Source organism: Anabrus simplex, chromosome 4 (assembly GCF_040414725.1).
Source record: "Anabrus simplex isolate iqAnaSimp1 chromosome 4, ASM4041472v1, whole genome shotgun sequence".
Lineage (NCBI taxonomy): Eukaryota > Metazoa > Arthropoda > Insecta > Orthoptera > Tettigoniidae > Anabrus > Anabrus simplex.
The window spans coordinates 89186626-89200412 of NC_090268.1; the positions used below are offsets into that span (position 1 = coordinate 89186626).

Sequence of the window (13787 nt, forward strand, 5' to 3'; positions counted from 1 at the left end):
AATCACAGTCGCCTCAAAATCATGTTGAGAGGGAATATGAGAGGGTACCTCACTCTCTACTCCCTGATTTTGGTTAATTTCTTTTGGCTTGATAGAAATTTACATTTAAAAGGTTGAAATTTACATTTGAAAAAAGAAAAGTTACATTACTAAAGACTGGAAACCTTCCCCTCGAGCTAGTTTTCAAAGACTATCACATGGTTATATGGAATCTGCCATTACATTGAGCTGGTGGACCTCCCAAAGATGGACGAGGCACCCACGCCTCCTTTATAAACACACTCTAGACTGGAGCGATCACTAAGACAACCTGGTCCAAAAATGTGCCAGCATTTATTCCCGAGGGGAAAGTTCCAGAAAACTCTGGGCTAAGGCCTGACACACCCTTAATTCTTATTGGATAAACAAATAAATACCAGAAAATTTTGATTCGTAGAAAAATAAATCCACAAAATTTTTCAATGGTGAACATCTTAGGTTGGCGGGAAGAGATAGAAGTGTTGATAACTTTTGAACATCAAAAAAATACGATACATTCCAGTTTAGACAACCTTTACATACACAATTACTTTAGAATTTTAATAGTTCATCTTCACACCAGAGGGCACAACATAAGTTTATAGTAGCGACATCTATTGAGAAATGTTCAAACTTCTTGTATTAGTTGTTGCAAACTTCATATATCAGATGGTATTCTCCAAGGCACTTAATTTAAATTAGTACAATAGTACAATTAGTATACATTTTTGTAGCAATGCTTGTTCTAATCCCCTTTTTCTTGTTTTATGACCACATAGGATCACTTTATTCAGTCCATCGTTCAGGTCTCTTTGAAGGGATTGTTTGGGCTTTGCGGTCCTCCCAGTACTTCAGGCGCTCCGATCTTCATACCCTTTCCTCAGTTGAAAATGATGTTGTTGGTTTGTTTCGCGTAAGGGTAAAGTGGATGTTTGTTTTTTTGAGTTGTGTATTCAGTTTTATCTTACTTTTTGGTGTCTTCTGTTGTAAGGCCTATTTCTGTCAGATCCTCTCTTACTTCTCTGATCCATTTACATCCTATTGTGGTATTTTTTGAGGTGAGATTGTGTTGTACTAGTTGTTTCAGAAGTCTCGAATCCTGCATACTCATGATATTTCCAAAGAATCCCAGGCTCCTCTTACGCATAGTATCTGTAATGCATTCTAGCTCTTTGTACGCAACTTCTTTAGGTATTATCTGCCATTGTCCATCTTTCTGGTATTTTTTGTTGATGCAGGTTCTTCCAATCCTCCTTTCAGTTTTCTGAAGCCTGTCAGTTTTTGATTGTTTATTCAAGTGAAAAAGTGTTTCTGCTGCATATGTAGCTTCTGGTTTTATAACTGTGTTGTAGTGTTTCATTTTTTGCATTTATTGATAGACATTTCTTTTTATAGATGTCCTATGTTAATTTTTGTGCTTTAGCTAATCTATTTATTCTTGTTTGGATTGAGATTTTTTTTTCATTTAGGGTATGTGTTATTATTTCTCCAAATTGAGTTACTATTTTGATTTTATTACCATTTATGGTAACTTCTTTTAGTTGTGTTTGTTTTTGGGGCATAATTTCTGTTTTTTTCAAATGATTTTTGAGGCCAGTTTTATTTGCAATGTTTTGAAGTTCTGATATCTGGGTGTTTGCCTCTTTTATGTCCACTGCTAGTAATGCTAAATCATCGACGAAACCCAGGCAGTATGTTTTGATTTTTCGGCCAATGTTTATTTTTGGGTGACATTTCCTAAACCATTCCCTCATTACCATTTCTAGAGCACAATTAAATAATAGTGGTGAGAGCCCATCTCCCTGCCGTAGTCCAGTTTTAATTTCAAATGACTGATATTTCACCCCTAAACTTCACTTTTGATTTGGTGTTAGTGAGAGTCAATTTTATCATGTTCATTAATTTGAGGTGTAGTCCAAGGTGTCTTAAAATTTTAAACAGGGTTTGTCTACGGATGCAGTCATAAGCTTTCTTGAAATCTACAAGTGTTATCACCATATCTCTGTTTCTTCTCCTGTTATAGTCCATGATGAACTTAAGACTCTTGATCTAAACAGGACAGCTCCTCCAACTTACCATTTTCATCCTTCATCAGGAGGGTTGGGAGTTCATATTTTCGGAGCTGTTTTCTGAAGGTTTTGTAGTAGTCCCTTGGTTGAGTTTTATGGAAATCTTCTTCAATGAATTGTAATGTCTCCTTATGATGCTCTCTTTTTATTCTTCTTAAGACTTGGGTAGTTTCTTTTCCCTGTTTTACTAGATTTTGATAGGATATTTCTGATTTTTGTGACTGAGTAATAGCCATGCCCGATGTCTTTTCTCCACTGTTTCATCACATTCGCTGTTGCACCATTCGTGTTTTTTACGTGGTTTAATTGGAGCCAGGATTTCTGCAATTTGTTTAAGGTTGTATACTAAGTCTTCAAGTTTATCTGCGATTTTTATTTTTTCTGTTGCTTGTTCTCATCATTAAATGAAATTGATACAAACATACTAACATTATTTTGTTATGATAAATGCTTCCTTATATCAGCTATACTAATAGGTCAATTATGTCCTGGTTTTGGACTTTCACATTATGGCAATCCTATATTCAGTCATTCAATTTTCAGGTGTGTCCTGGACGAACGTGGCAAAGTTTGAAAGAGCATTACATTAAACAAATAATTCCAAATATTTGCATTTTCCGTCTCCCAGAAGAAGAGGAAAAGAAATTCCTGGCTCCGTAAGTACTATACTCACTTTTATCACATAAAATAATTGTAATGTTAAACTTGGTGGTCTTGTGAACTACACTCATTACTTGGAGGGAGTAATGGAAAGGAACAAATGAGTGAGAAATCAGGTCAATACATAGAAATATAGGAGCATACAGGGCCGTTGCAAAGGTAGAGCGAGCGGGGCACTCGCTCCGGGCAGCACAAATTATGGTACCTTCATCATGAGGTCCCCCTCTTATGTAACAGTTTGAAAATACTGTACAATAATTTTATTAAGAGGGCCTCCTAACAAATATTTTTAAAGACCCAAGTCTAATTGTTACCATAAATTTCAGTTGACATTGGATTAACTGATTATTAAATAACAGTACCAGTATAACTTGCAGTATAACGTTTTACATGCTTATCAATACTGAGGACAGATTATTATGCTTCATGATTATGATTTTAATATCAATACTGGATTATTATTGTTTCATGTAAAACAAAAAGTTGGCAAAGTTATACAGTACAATTGCATAATTACTATCAATTGCATTTGGTAAATACCTTAAAGCTAATTCAATTACTAGTCCTCTGCACACACATTTCGATAAGTGCTCAGTATGCAGTAAGTGGTAACACTTACATGCTATATGCAGTTTTTCTATATATTCCTTAAAAGTGTTACTGCCTACAACATTTTCTGTGCAGAAACCTATTAAAAATACAGTGTCCTTGTTACAACAAATTAATGGAAATATTGACTAAAAATACTCTTATCATTATCAAGGCCAATTGAATTTAAAAATAAACAGTTGTTTCATGCTGAATTATTTTTATAGATAACTAGCTATTGTACCCATCATTAATGGGACAATCAAACAGCATTTGCATGATTACATTTCTAAAGAATCCTCATGTTGTTGAGAGAACACTGAGGCATTTATATGGACACTCTTTCTCTGTCAGCAGCTTGCCATGCCATTTGTTTCCTGGCTCTCTGTTACTCTGTGCAGTTTTATCTTTTTTACATTTGTTCTCTTCCTTGTGGTATAAAATCCAAGTATCAGGTAAATATTCGTAAAGCACAGGGAGATGTACAAAGCATTTAAGATGGTGTTGGGATGATCTATTAGCAATGTTTGCTATATTTGTTTACGTTTAAGTAATCTGTTGACAGTACAAGTGTGAAGTGTTCAGTGTGGTTGTATTTTGTACTTTGTGAATAAATAAAATTGAAATGAAAAACTCTGCATAGTTGAACTTAAACTTTCATATGATAGCCACTGATATTTCCCATATTTTTTCACTGTATTGGAAAAAAATGTAAGTAGTATTCTAAATTAATTTTGTCATGAGCAATTTTCCTGTAAAACGAACCTTAAGAAGGAGACAGAGTTTTGTGTTTTAGTACCCCTCGGAAGCTCCCATCCTGCTGGAATTTTTTAACAACTTATAGCTAAAATCCTACTTTCCCTTACCCTGATCTTCAGTACGGAGTTTCATGAAAATCCACTGACCCATTTTTCTGTGGTGTTGTACCAAACAGACAAAAATTAATCTGATCCTGACGTAAGCCGTTATTTGTCCTGTCTGGTGTAAAAACAAAGTATCAGGTTAATATTAAAATAGTATGGACAGAAAGATGATGTTATTCATAGATGTGCAGTAAATTAGTTGATATGGTTTCAATATGCTCATTATGAAAATAATGCAACTTTTTATTTGAAGTTATGAAAGTTCATAAGTTAAACGAGAAACTTTTTTTGGCAAGAATTAAGAGATCATGAATTCTCTTCTTGGTGTTCACTAACTGAAAGGGGGCTTGGAATAGAAGTATACAAAGAGTATACACCAGCAAATTCTTGGGTCAGAAATCACAACGGCCTGTCTAATGAGTGACGAGAGGCAATAAAAATTAGGACAAACATTTCTGCAGTGCGCTCTGTGCCTGACAGATCCCTAGACAACAACCTCTATCGGCGCTGCTGGGGAGAGAAAGAAACTTGCTTGTGTCCTAGGATCCTGCAAACACAGAGAGCTTCTTCGAAACACTACACCATCAAATTAGATCATTCATAGCCAAAGAACTGAGGAAGAAGGCCTTTAATGTTGACGAAGAAGTTCACTAATTGGCCATGAATGCAGTTCTCATCATTTCGACATGATAGCCTTCAGAGAACACAGCCTAAAAGACTTCATCATAGACCCAAATGTATCATTCAAACACCACAAAGGCCAACCAGAAGAGGTAAACCTTAAAGAAACCATAGATCTACGAACCCACAATTCACTGTTAAAAGTCAGAATACAATCTTCAAGAGAATGGTCAGAGCACACAGCACCATACCTCGACACTTCGCCGCCACATGGAAGCATACAATTTATGAACTTCATCATATATATCTGTATTGATACCGTTAAAATTATGAAACAATTTTAGGTTTTTGGTCACCCAATCAATACACATCACTTTACAAGTGAAAACTATTTAATATAAAAACATATTAAACATATTTTGGGACATGTTTTGTCTCTATTTGAGACTTCTTCAGCCATTTGCCTGAAGTTGAATGGAAAGGAGCTGCAAGTGAAGCCCATGAACAGAAACTGGCAAATAAGTTAATTTGGGAGGGAGGATTTACACAAGTAGTACAAGAACCGACTCGTCTCAATAACTTACTAGATGTATTCTTGGTTAAACCATGGGAAATTGTTGATAAAATTGAGGTAATTGAAGGAATAGGAGACCATAAGGCTGTAATAATGGATGTAGGACTCGTACCAAAAAGGCTTAATAAGAGGGTTACACAAGACAAGAAATTGTACAGAAAAACTAAAGTTGATGAATTTGGGACTTACCTTAAATCACAATTCAGTTGTTGGATAAGTGAAGGGAGTAACGTAGATACACTTTGGGCTAAATTTAAAGGAATTATTTGGGAAGGAGAGAAGAGATTTGTACCTGTTAAGAAGGGTAAAATGACCTCAGACCCTGTTTATTATACAAGGGAAATAAGAAAATTAAAAAGAAAATGTAGAATAGTAAACAGGAAAATCAAAGAGGGTAGGGAGAGTAGAGAAACTAGAAAACAGCTAATGAGGGAACTGAATAGAGTGAAAAAGGAAGCAAAAGAGAATTATATGAATGGCATACTTCAAGAGGGTAATGACCACAAAGGGAAATGGAAAAAGCTGTATTCATATATCAGGAATCAAAAAGGAAAAGGAGTCCAAATTCCTACAATGGTGGGAGAAGGGGGTGAACACTATTTAACAGATACTGAGAAAGCAAACCTATTTAGTAGGGAATTTAGAGATTCAGTAGATGATTGTCAAGAGTTGGAAACCGAAACAGAAGATAGAGAGGGAGAGAGACAGAGGGAAACAAGAAGCTTCTCATTCACAAACGAAGATATTTTCAGAGAAATCCAACTGCTTCAGCAAGGAAAAGCTGCAGGAAGTGATCAAATTACTGGGGAGGTATTAAAGACAATGGGGTGGTACATAGTGCCTTATTTAAAATTTCTCTTTGACTGTGTCATAAATAATGGTGTAATGCCAAAGGAATGGAAGGAATCTATAATAATACCAATTTATAAAGGAAAGGGTGATAAAAGGAAACCAGAGAACTACAGACCAATCAGCCTGACCAGTATAGTTTGTAAAATTCTGGAGAGTTTAATATCGAAGTACATCAGAGGGATATGTGATGATAAAAATTGGTTCATGAGGAGCCAGTATGGATTTAGAAAGAAATTTTCTTGTGAGGCACAACTGGTGGGATTTCAGCAGGACATATCAGATCAGTTGGATTCAGGAGGTCAGTTAGATTGCATAGCCATAGATCTTTCCAAAGCCTTTGATAGAGTGGAACATGGAATATTATTAAAGAAATTGGAGGGAATAGGATTGGACGTAAGGGTTACACGTTGGATAAAAGCATTTCTAAATTCAAGGGTTCAGAAAGTCAAAGTAGGAAATAATGTATCTCAGGAAGAGAAAGTTTGGAAGGGAATTGCACAGGGTAGTATAATCGGTCCGTTACTTTTCTTAATATACGCAAATGATTTAGGGAACAATATAACATCAAAAATAAGATTGTATGCAGATGACATAATTGTTTATAGAGAAATAAACAACATTGAGGATTGTTCAGAATTACAAAGGGACCTTGAAAGTATCCAACAATGGGTTGAAGAAAATAATATGAAGGTTAATGGAGGCAAATCAACTGTTACAACTTTTACAAACAGGAGCTTTAAAACTGAATTTGAATATACTTTGGATGAGGTAGTTATCCCAAAAGATGGCAAGTGCAAATACTTAGGTGTGAGATTTGAAAGTAATTTGCACTGGAAGGGTCATATTGATGACATTGTTGGGAAAGCATACAGATCATTACATGTCATAATGAGGCTACTTAAAGGATGCAACAAAGAATTAAAAGAAAAAAGTTACTTGAGTATGGTTCGTCCATTATTGGAATATGCAAACAGTGTTTGGGATCCTCACCAAGAATACCTAATAAAAGAAATAGATAGTGTGCAGAGGAAAGCAGCAAGATTTGTAACAGGGGATTTCAGGAGAAAGAGTAGTGTATCAGAAATGTTAAAGGAACTTGGGTGGGAAACTTTAAGTAAGAGAAGGGAGAAAACTAGACTTACAGGATTATATAGAGCCTATACAGGGGAAGAAGCATGGGGAGATATCCGTGAGAGGCTTCAGTTGGAAAATAATTATATCGGCAGGACTGACCACAAATATAAAATTAGAAGGAATTTTAGCAGAAGCGATTGGGGTAAATTTTCATTCATTGGGAAGGGTGTGAAGGAGTGGAACAGTTTACCAGGGGTAGTGTTTGATCCTTTTCCAAAATCTGTACAGATATTCAAGAAGAGAATAAACAGCAACAGAGAAAATAAATGAAGTGTTAGAGGGCATTCGACCGGTGCAGGTTATTGTAAATAAAAAAAATGTGTGTGAATAAATTAATTCCATCCCCCGGTCTAAAGAGTTTGGACAGCCAAAGTAGGGGACTGCCTGTAGGGGTGAAGTACAGTGGGGACTTCGAGGGCCCTGGGACCGCTACGGTAGCTGTGAAGGCCCTTCAGGAACTCTGAAAAGTGGTGGCAAAAGGGGCTCTGGTTAAGACGCAGCAGGTCGTTATGCTACATAGGATCCAGAACGGTAAAAAAAAAAAAAAGTAAATAAATAAATACAATGTAAATATTAATGTTATACCAGTTTTATAGTATCATTTGAAGCAATTCCACATACTGTATATCAGTTGACTATATTTGTAAGTAGTACAGGAGATATTATAATTAGAATTTTGTAAACAATATAAATTTATTAAGGATGAGCTGTGTGTTTAATAGAAAACATTGTTAGCGTAAATTGTATAATATTGTATTATAGGAAAAATTTTCTTCTCTTGTTAATTTAATATTTAGTGCCTGACAATAATGTATTTTAGTGTACCATTTGCCACCGAGGTAGACACCTCATTTGCAAATAAAGAGATTTTGATTTGATTTGATTTTTGAAAATCACATGGTAGATTATAAAATTAATTGTTCAGAAATTGAAAAAAAATGGAAGAAGCCAATGCCTTTTTAAGAACTATTTGAGATACGCTAGAGATATACACATTAGTTACACAAATTGTTCTCACTTCTTGCAAAAAAAAAGTTTACAAACTTCATCATATAGATCCATATTGATACAGTTAAAATTTTAAAAAAGTTTTTGCCTGAGGTCCTAAATCAACTTAAAGACATCATATTATGACAAGAAGATCATAACGTATTTTAATGTTATAATTATTCCTGCAACATTGTCTTTGTCTGGTATACATATGTTTTAGTTATCACATAATCTGTTTAATTTTTATTTGGCCGGGCTGAGTGGCTCAGACGGTTAAGGCGCTGGCCTTCTAACCCCAACTTGGCAGGTTCGATCCTGGCTCAGTCCGGTGGTATTTGAAGGTGCTCAAATACGACAACCCCGTGTCGGTAGATTTACTGGCACGTAAAAAGAACTCCTGCGGGACTAAATTCCGGCACCTCGGCGTCTCCGAAGACCTTAAAAAGTAGTTAGTGGGACGTAAAGCAAATAACATTATTATTATTATTATTATTATTATTATTATTATTATTATTATTATTATTATTATTATAATATATAATTCGCTGGGGCCATCAAGGACCACGTTAAGTCTTGTTGCATTTGACACTGAACTTGGCCTTCTTTAGAGCCCAAATTTCCCTCGTTCTTTGCGAGTGGGCCTGCTTACGCTCCACTGTCCAAGGGGCACCATGTCTTCTCTTCGGCTGCTCGTCTCGGTTTAGCCCGTTCGTCAATATTTTCTTGCGGAAGAGATCTCTGTTAAGGGCGTCTTCAGCTGAGATATGTAGCATTTGCAGGTCTTCTTTGGTATTTCTAAACCAGGGAATTGTGGTTTTGGGGTTTGAATCAAAAAAGTGAAAGATTTCTTTAGTTAACTTTCTTCCGTACATTCTTTTCAGATGACCGTAAAATCGTGCCCGTCTTTTTCTGATCGTGTCGGTAATTTTCTCTATTTTGCTGTAGACTTCCTTGTTGGATCTCTTTTGATGGATTCCATTTCTGTACTTTGATCCCAAGATTCCTCTCACAATTTTGCATTCTCTTTTCTCCAGTTCTTCAAGGAGTCCTTTGTTGGCATTTAGAGACAGGGTTTCGGCTGCATATAGAACTACTGGCTTCAGAACTGTTTCATAGTGACATATCTTGGTGTTTTGGGAAAGGCATTTTTTGTTGTAGATTGTGCGGGATGTTTGGTAGGCTATTTCCAGTTTGCGTACTCGCTCCTGAAGTGCTTCTTTGTCCAGTCCATTTTTCATGATGATCTCACCCAGGTATTTGAATTTGTCTACTCGGGTGATGTCCCCGTATTTTGTAGGGAGTTTTGGTGGAGCCTCTTTGATGTTAGTCATTACTTCTGTTTTCTCAAACGATATCTGCAAACCAGTTTGTTCGGCAATTTCCTTTAAAATTTCAACTTGAGCTCTAGCGGTTTCTATGTCGTTTGAGAGAACAGCAATATCATCGGCAAATGCTAAGCAGTCTGTTGCGATCCCCTTGGATTTGGTTCCTATTCTCAATGGACTGTAGTTGGTTTCCTGTAATCTCACCTGCCAGGTTCTGATGATCTTTTCAAGAACACAGTTGAAGAGTATCGGGGATAGCCCATCACCTTGTCGGACTCCTGTTTTGATGTCAAAGGAATGCGAGAGACATCCGTGGAACTTCACCTTGGATTTTGTATCGGTCAGAGTAGCTCTAATTAATGCCAGCAGTTTTAAATCAACTCCAAATTCATTTAAGATGTTTAGCAGGACTTCCCGGTCAATGGAGTCGTACGCTTTCTTAAAGTCCACAAAGACAGACACATACTGCTTGGACCTTAGTGTACAATATCTGATGATCGTTTTGAGATTTTGGATCTGTTCAGCTGTTGAGCGACCTTTTCTGAACCCTGCTTGGTATTCACCTATTTGATGTTCGACTTGTGCTTCCAAACGCTCCAGGATGGCAAGTGATAGAATTTTGTAAGTCACGGGTAGCAAAGATATTCCTCTGTAGTTGTTGATGTTCTTCATGCTGCCTTTTTTGTGTAATGGATGGATCAAAGCTATTTTCCAATCTTCGGGTAGGGTCTCCTTGTTCCAAATTTCTTCTAGTTGCTTTTGCAAGATATCAAGTGATTCCTCTGGGGCATATTTCCATAATTCTGCTACTACTAAGTCTTCCCCCGGCGCTTCGTTATTTTTGAGACGGGCAATGTGGCGCTTGATTTCATCTCTGTCGGGTGGTCTGGAATCTGGGTACCTGAGTAAGGGTTCCTTGGTCTCAATGGCGCTTTGAGGTTTAGAGCAATTAAGTAAATTCTTGAAGTAATCTGCCAGAATGCTGCAATTTTCTTCATTTGATGTCGCCAGTGTGCCGTCCTTTCGCTCAAAGCATAGAGATGGTGGTTTATAGCCAGTGAGTTTGCGTTTGAAGGCTCTGTAGTACTCTCTGCTTTCATTCTTCCTAAAGTTTTGTTCTATCTTTTCAATGAGAGATTTTTCGTATTACGTTTCTCAGTTCTGAACACCCTAGCTGCTTGGGCACGTTGGGTTTTGTAGGTTTCCCAATCATTTTCTGATTTCGTAGAGTAGTACTGTTTCCACGCATTGAGTCTTTCTTGGAGGACTGATTCGCAGGTACCGCAGGCATGCTTTTTGCCTCTCTTGATTTCTGCAACGTCTTTGGCGGCCTCAACAAGGAGACTTTTGCCGTTGTTAAAGTCAGTATCATTTGGTCTAGCCTTCTCCTGGAACTCCTCGACCCTTTGCCGAAGTTTATCATTGTCGAAGCGTGTGATCTGTTTGGTTGTCTTCCTTGTGTTCGCGGGAATTGGTTTGAATTTGATAAGAGACATATAATGATCTGATGCCACATTGATGCCTTTCTTTACCTTGACATTCATAATCTCAGGGCTGTTTCTCCTGGAGATTGTAACATGATCAATTTGGAACTCTCCGAGAGCTTGGATGGGAGAACGCCAAGTCATTTGCTTTCTGGGTAGATGGCGAAAGTGGGTCGACATGACCTGCAGGTTGTGATTTTCGCAAATGGACACCAGTCTTTTGCCATTGGGATTGGTTCTTTTGTGAGCTGGGTAATTTCCTATAACTCTCTTGTACTTCTGTTCACGACCTAGTTGGGCATTGAAGTCACCCAAAAGAAGCTTGACATGGTGTTTGGGGATTTTGTTTTATTATTATTATTATTATTATTATTATTATTATTATTATTAATATTATTATTATTATTATTATTATTATTATTATTATTATTATTATTATTAATTTTTATATGGCTGAAGGCGGCTACTAAATGGCTGAAACTAGTCCCAAGACTGATGTAATATTATTTACTTGATATATTGTATCGAAAAAGTGAACCCTCTTGTCAATTTATTTCTTGTATATATCAAGACTGTGACAGTAAATGTCCTAACACTGACTGGAAAGACAGAAGAACTGGTTGACTTCATGAAAGAAAAAGTTATAGCCATACTTGGACTGTGTGAGACCAAGAAGAGGGATACGGGAGAGATTCCTCTGAAAGAAGGATACAGGCTGTATTACAGCGGAGGACCTGAAGCATAAAAATGGAGTGGCCATCATACTTAGAAAATAAATCCAAGAATATGTGGAATCTACCAAATGCGCCAGCGATAGGATGATGGTGGTAAGACTCCAGTTTGAAAATGGCATGAAAGATCTATTTCAGTTGTATGCCCCACAAACGGGTTGCATAGATGAACATCTAGAGGACTTTTTAGAGGAAGTGGAGAGACAGATAGAAGATAAGGAAGTGCTGTTGATGGGAGATCTAAATGAATAAGTTGGAATGGAAAGACAAGGAAAGGAAGATTATTGTAGGGCCCTTTGGATATAGAAATGTAAATCTAGAAGGTGAGTTGTTGGTGGATTTTTGCATGAGGAACCAAATGATTGTTGAAAACACCTGGTTTAGGAAGAAGAACATTCGAAAGATTACAAGTTATGTTTGGGGAGACAGACAAACAAAGACCATGATTGATTATATAATCATCGAGAAAGAACACCGTAAGAACCTTTTAGATGTTACAGCCATGCCTGAAGAAGCCTTTGGTGGAGATCATACAGTGGTGATAGGAAAATTGAAAGTGGGAAAGATTGAAAAACCCCCATTAAGAAGAAAGAAAAGAATTAAATCATACAAGAAGAATTTCAAAGGGAAATGATATTCTTGGTACACAGGACTGAGATGGGGAATGTTTAAGATGAATGGATTGGTAAAAAGGAATTATCATCCCAATTTTCAAGAAAGGCAATAAAAAAGTATTGAAGAACTACAGGAGAATTACTCTGATATCCCATGTTGCTAAGATAATGGAGAGGATACTAGAAAGTAGGTTAAGGTTGAGGATTGAAAATCAGATACAGGAAAATCAGTTTGATTTCAGAAGTGGAAGGTCAACAATAGAGCCCATTTTCATTATGAGACAACTAATGGAAAAGCAATGGGAGTATGGGAATGATATAGTGATGACATTCACTGACATTGGAAAGGCATATGACAGGGACAGGGATGAATAAAAATGATTGTGGCATTGTACAAGGAATGTTGTAGTTGCGTGCAAACACAAATTGGCAGTTCAAGTTGGTTCAAAATCACTGGTGGGCTGAGACAGGGAAGTGTTCTATCACCAATCCTGTTTACAATAATAATTGATGACATGATGAAAACAGCAAAAGCAGCATGTGGAGGAAGAGAAATGAACACGTTGTTATTTGCAGATCATGATTTGGGGAGAAGACAATATGAATGTTCAAGAACAGTTGGATGTGGTGAATGGGAAGATCAAAGAATGTGGATTGAAAATATGTGTAGAAAGGAGTAAAACTCTTGTTATGACTAGAGGGGAGAAAGAAGGGAAAGGTCAGATTAGACTTGCAAAAAAGCCCCTGGAAGTAGTGGAGACGTTCAAATGGAGAATGCTCGGCTGGATGCTGAAATTAGTAAGAGGATTCAAGCTGGAAGCTGTTTCTATCATAGTGTAAGAAACATGTTTTGGGACAAAGTTGTGCCAAGGGAAGCAAAGGAAACTAGTACAAGATGTATTACGTACCCATAACAACTTATGGAGCAGAAACTTGGACAATGATAAAGAAGGGTGAGAGTCTAATACAGGCAGCCGAAATGAAGTTCTTGAGGAGTATGATACAGAAGAGTAGAAGAGACAAAATAAGGAATGAGAAAATCTGGGAAGAAATTGGAATGCAAAAAATGAATGATAGAATAAGAAGAGCCGACTAAGATGGTTTGGGCACATAAACCGAATGAGTGATGAAAGAATGCCAAGAAAAGGTGATAGAAATGCAAATGCAAGGAAGGAAAAGCCACAGACAACCACGATTGAGATGAAAGGACACAATCCAATGCAGTATTAGAGAAAAAAACCTGAGCTGAGACACAGTGTTGGAG

General features: G+C 36.9%; 1 protein-coding gene across 4 annotated transcripts in view; it reads left to right on the forward strand.

Moving 5' to 3' along the window:
* The window catches only part of LOC136872433 (uncharacterized), a 383991-nt gene that overhangs the window by 361671 nt on the left and 8533 nt on the right, over nucleotides 1–13787 (forward strand). For all 4 annotated transcript variants that reach the window (XM_067146250.2, XM_067146249.2, XM_067146251.2 and 1 more), the window contains one exon: nucleotides 2631–2743. In XM_067146250.2, the coding sequence (XP_067002351.2) occupies nucleotides 2631–2743 (113 nt within the window). The remainder of the gene's footprint in view (nucleotides 1–2630; nucleotides 2744–13787) is intronic.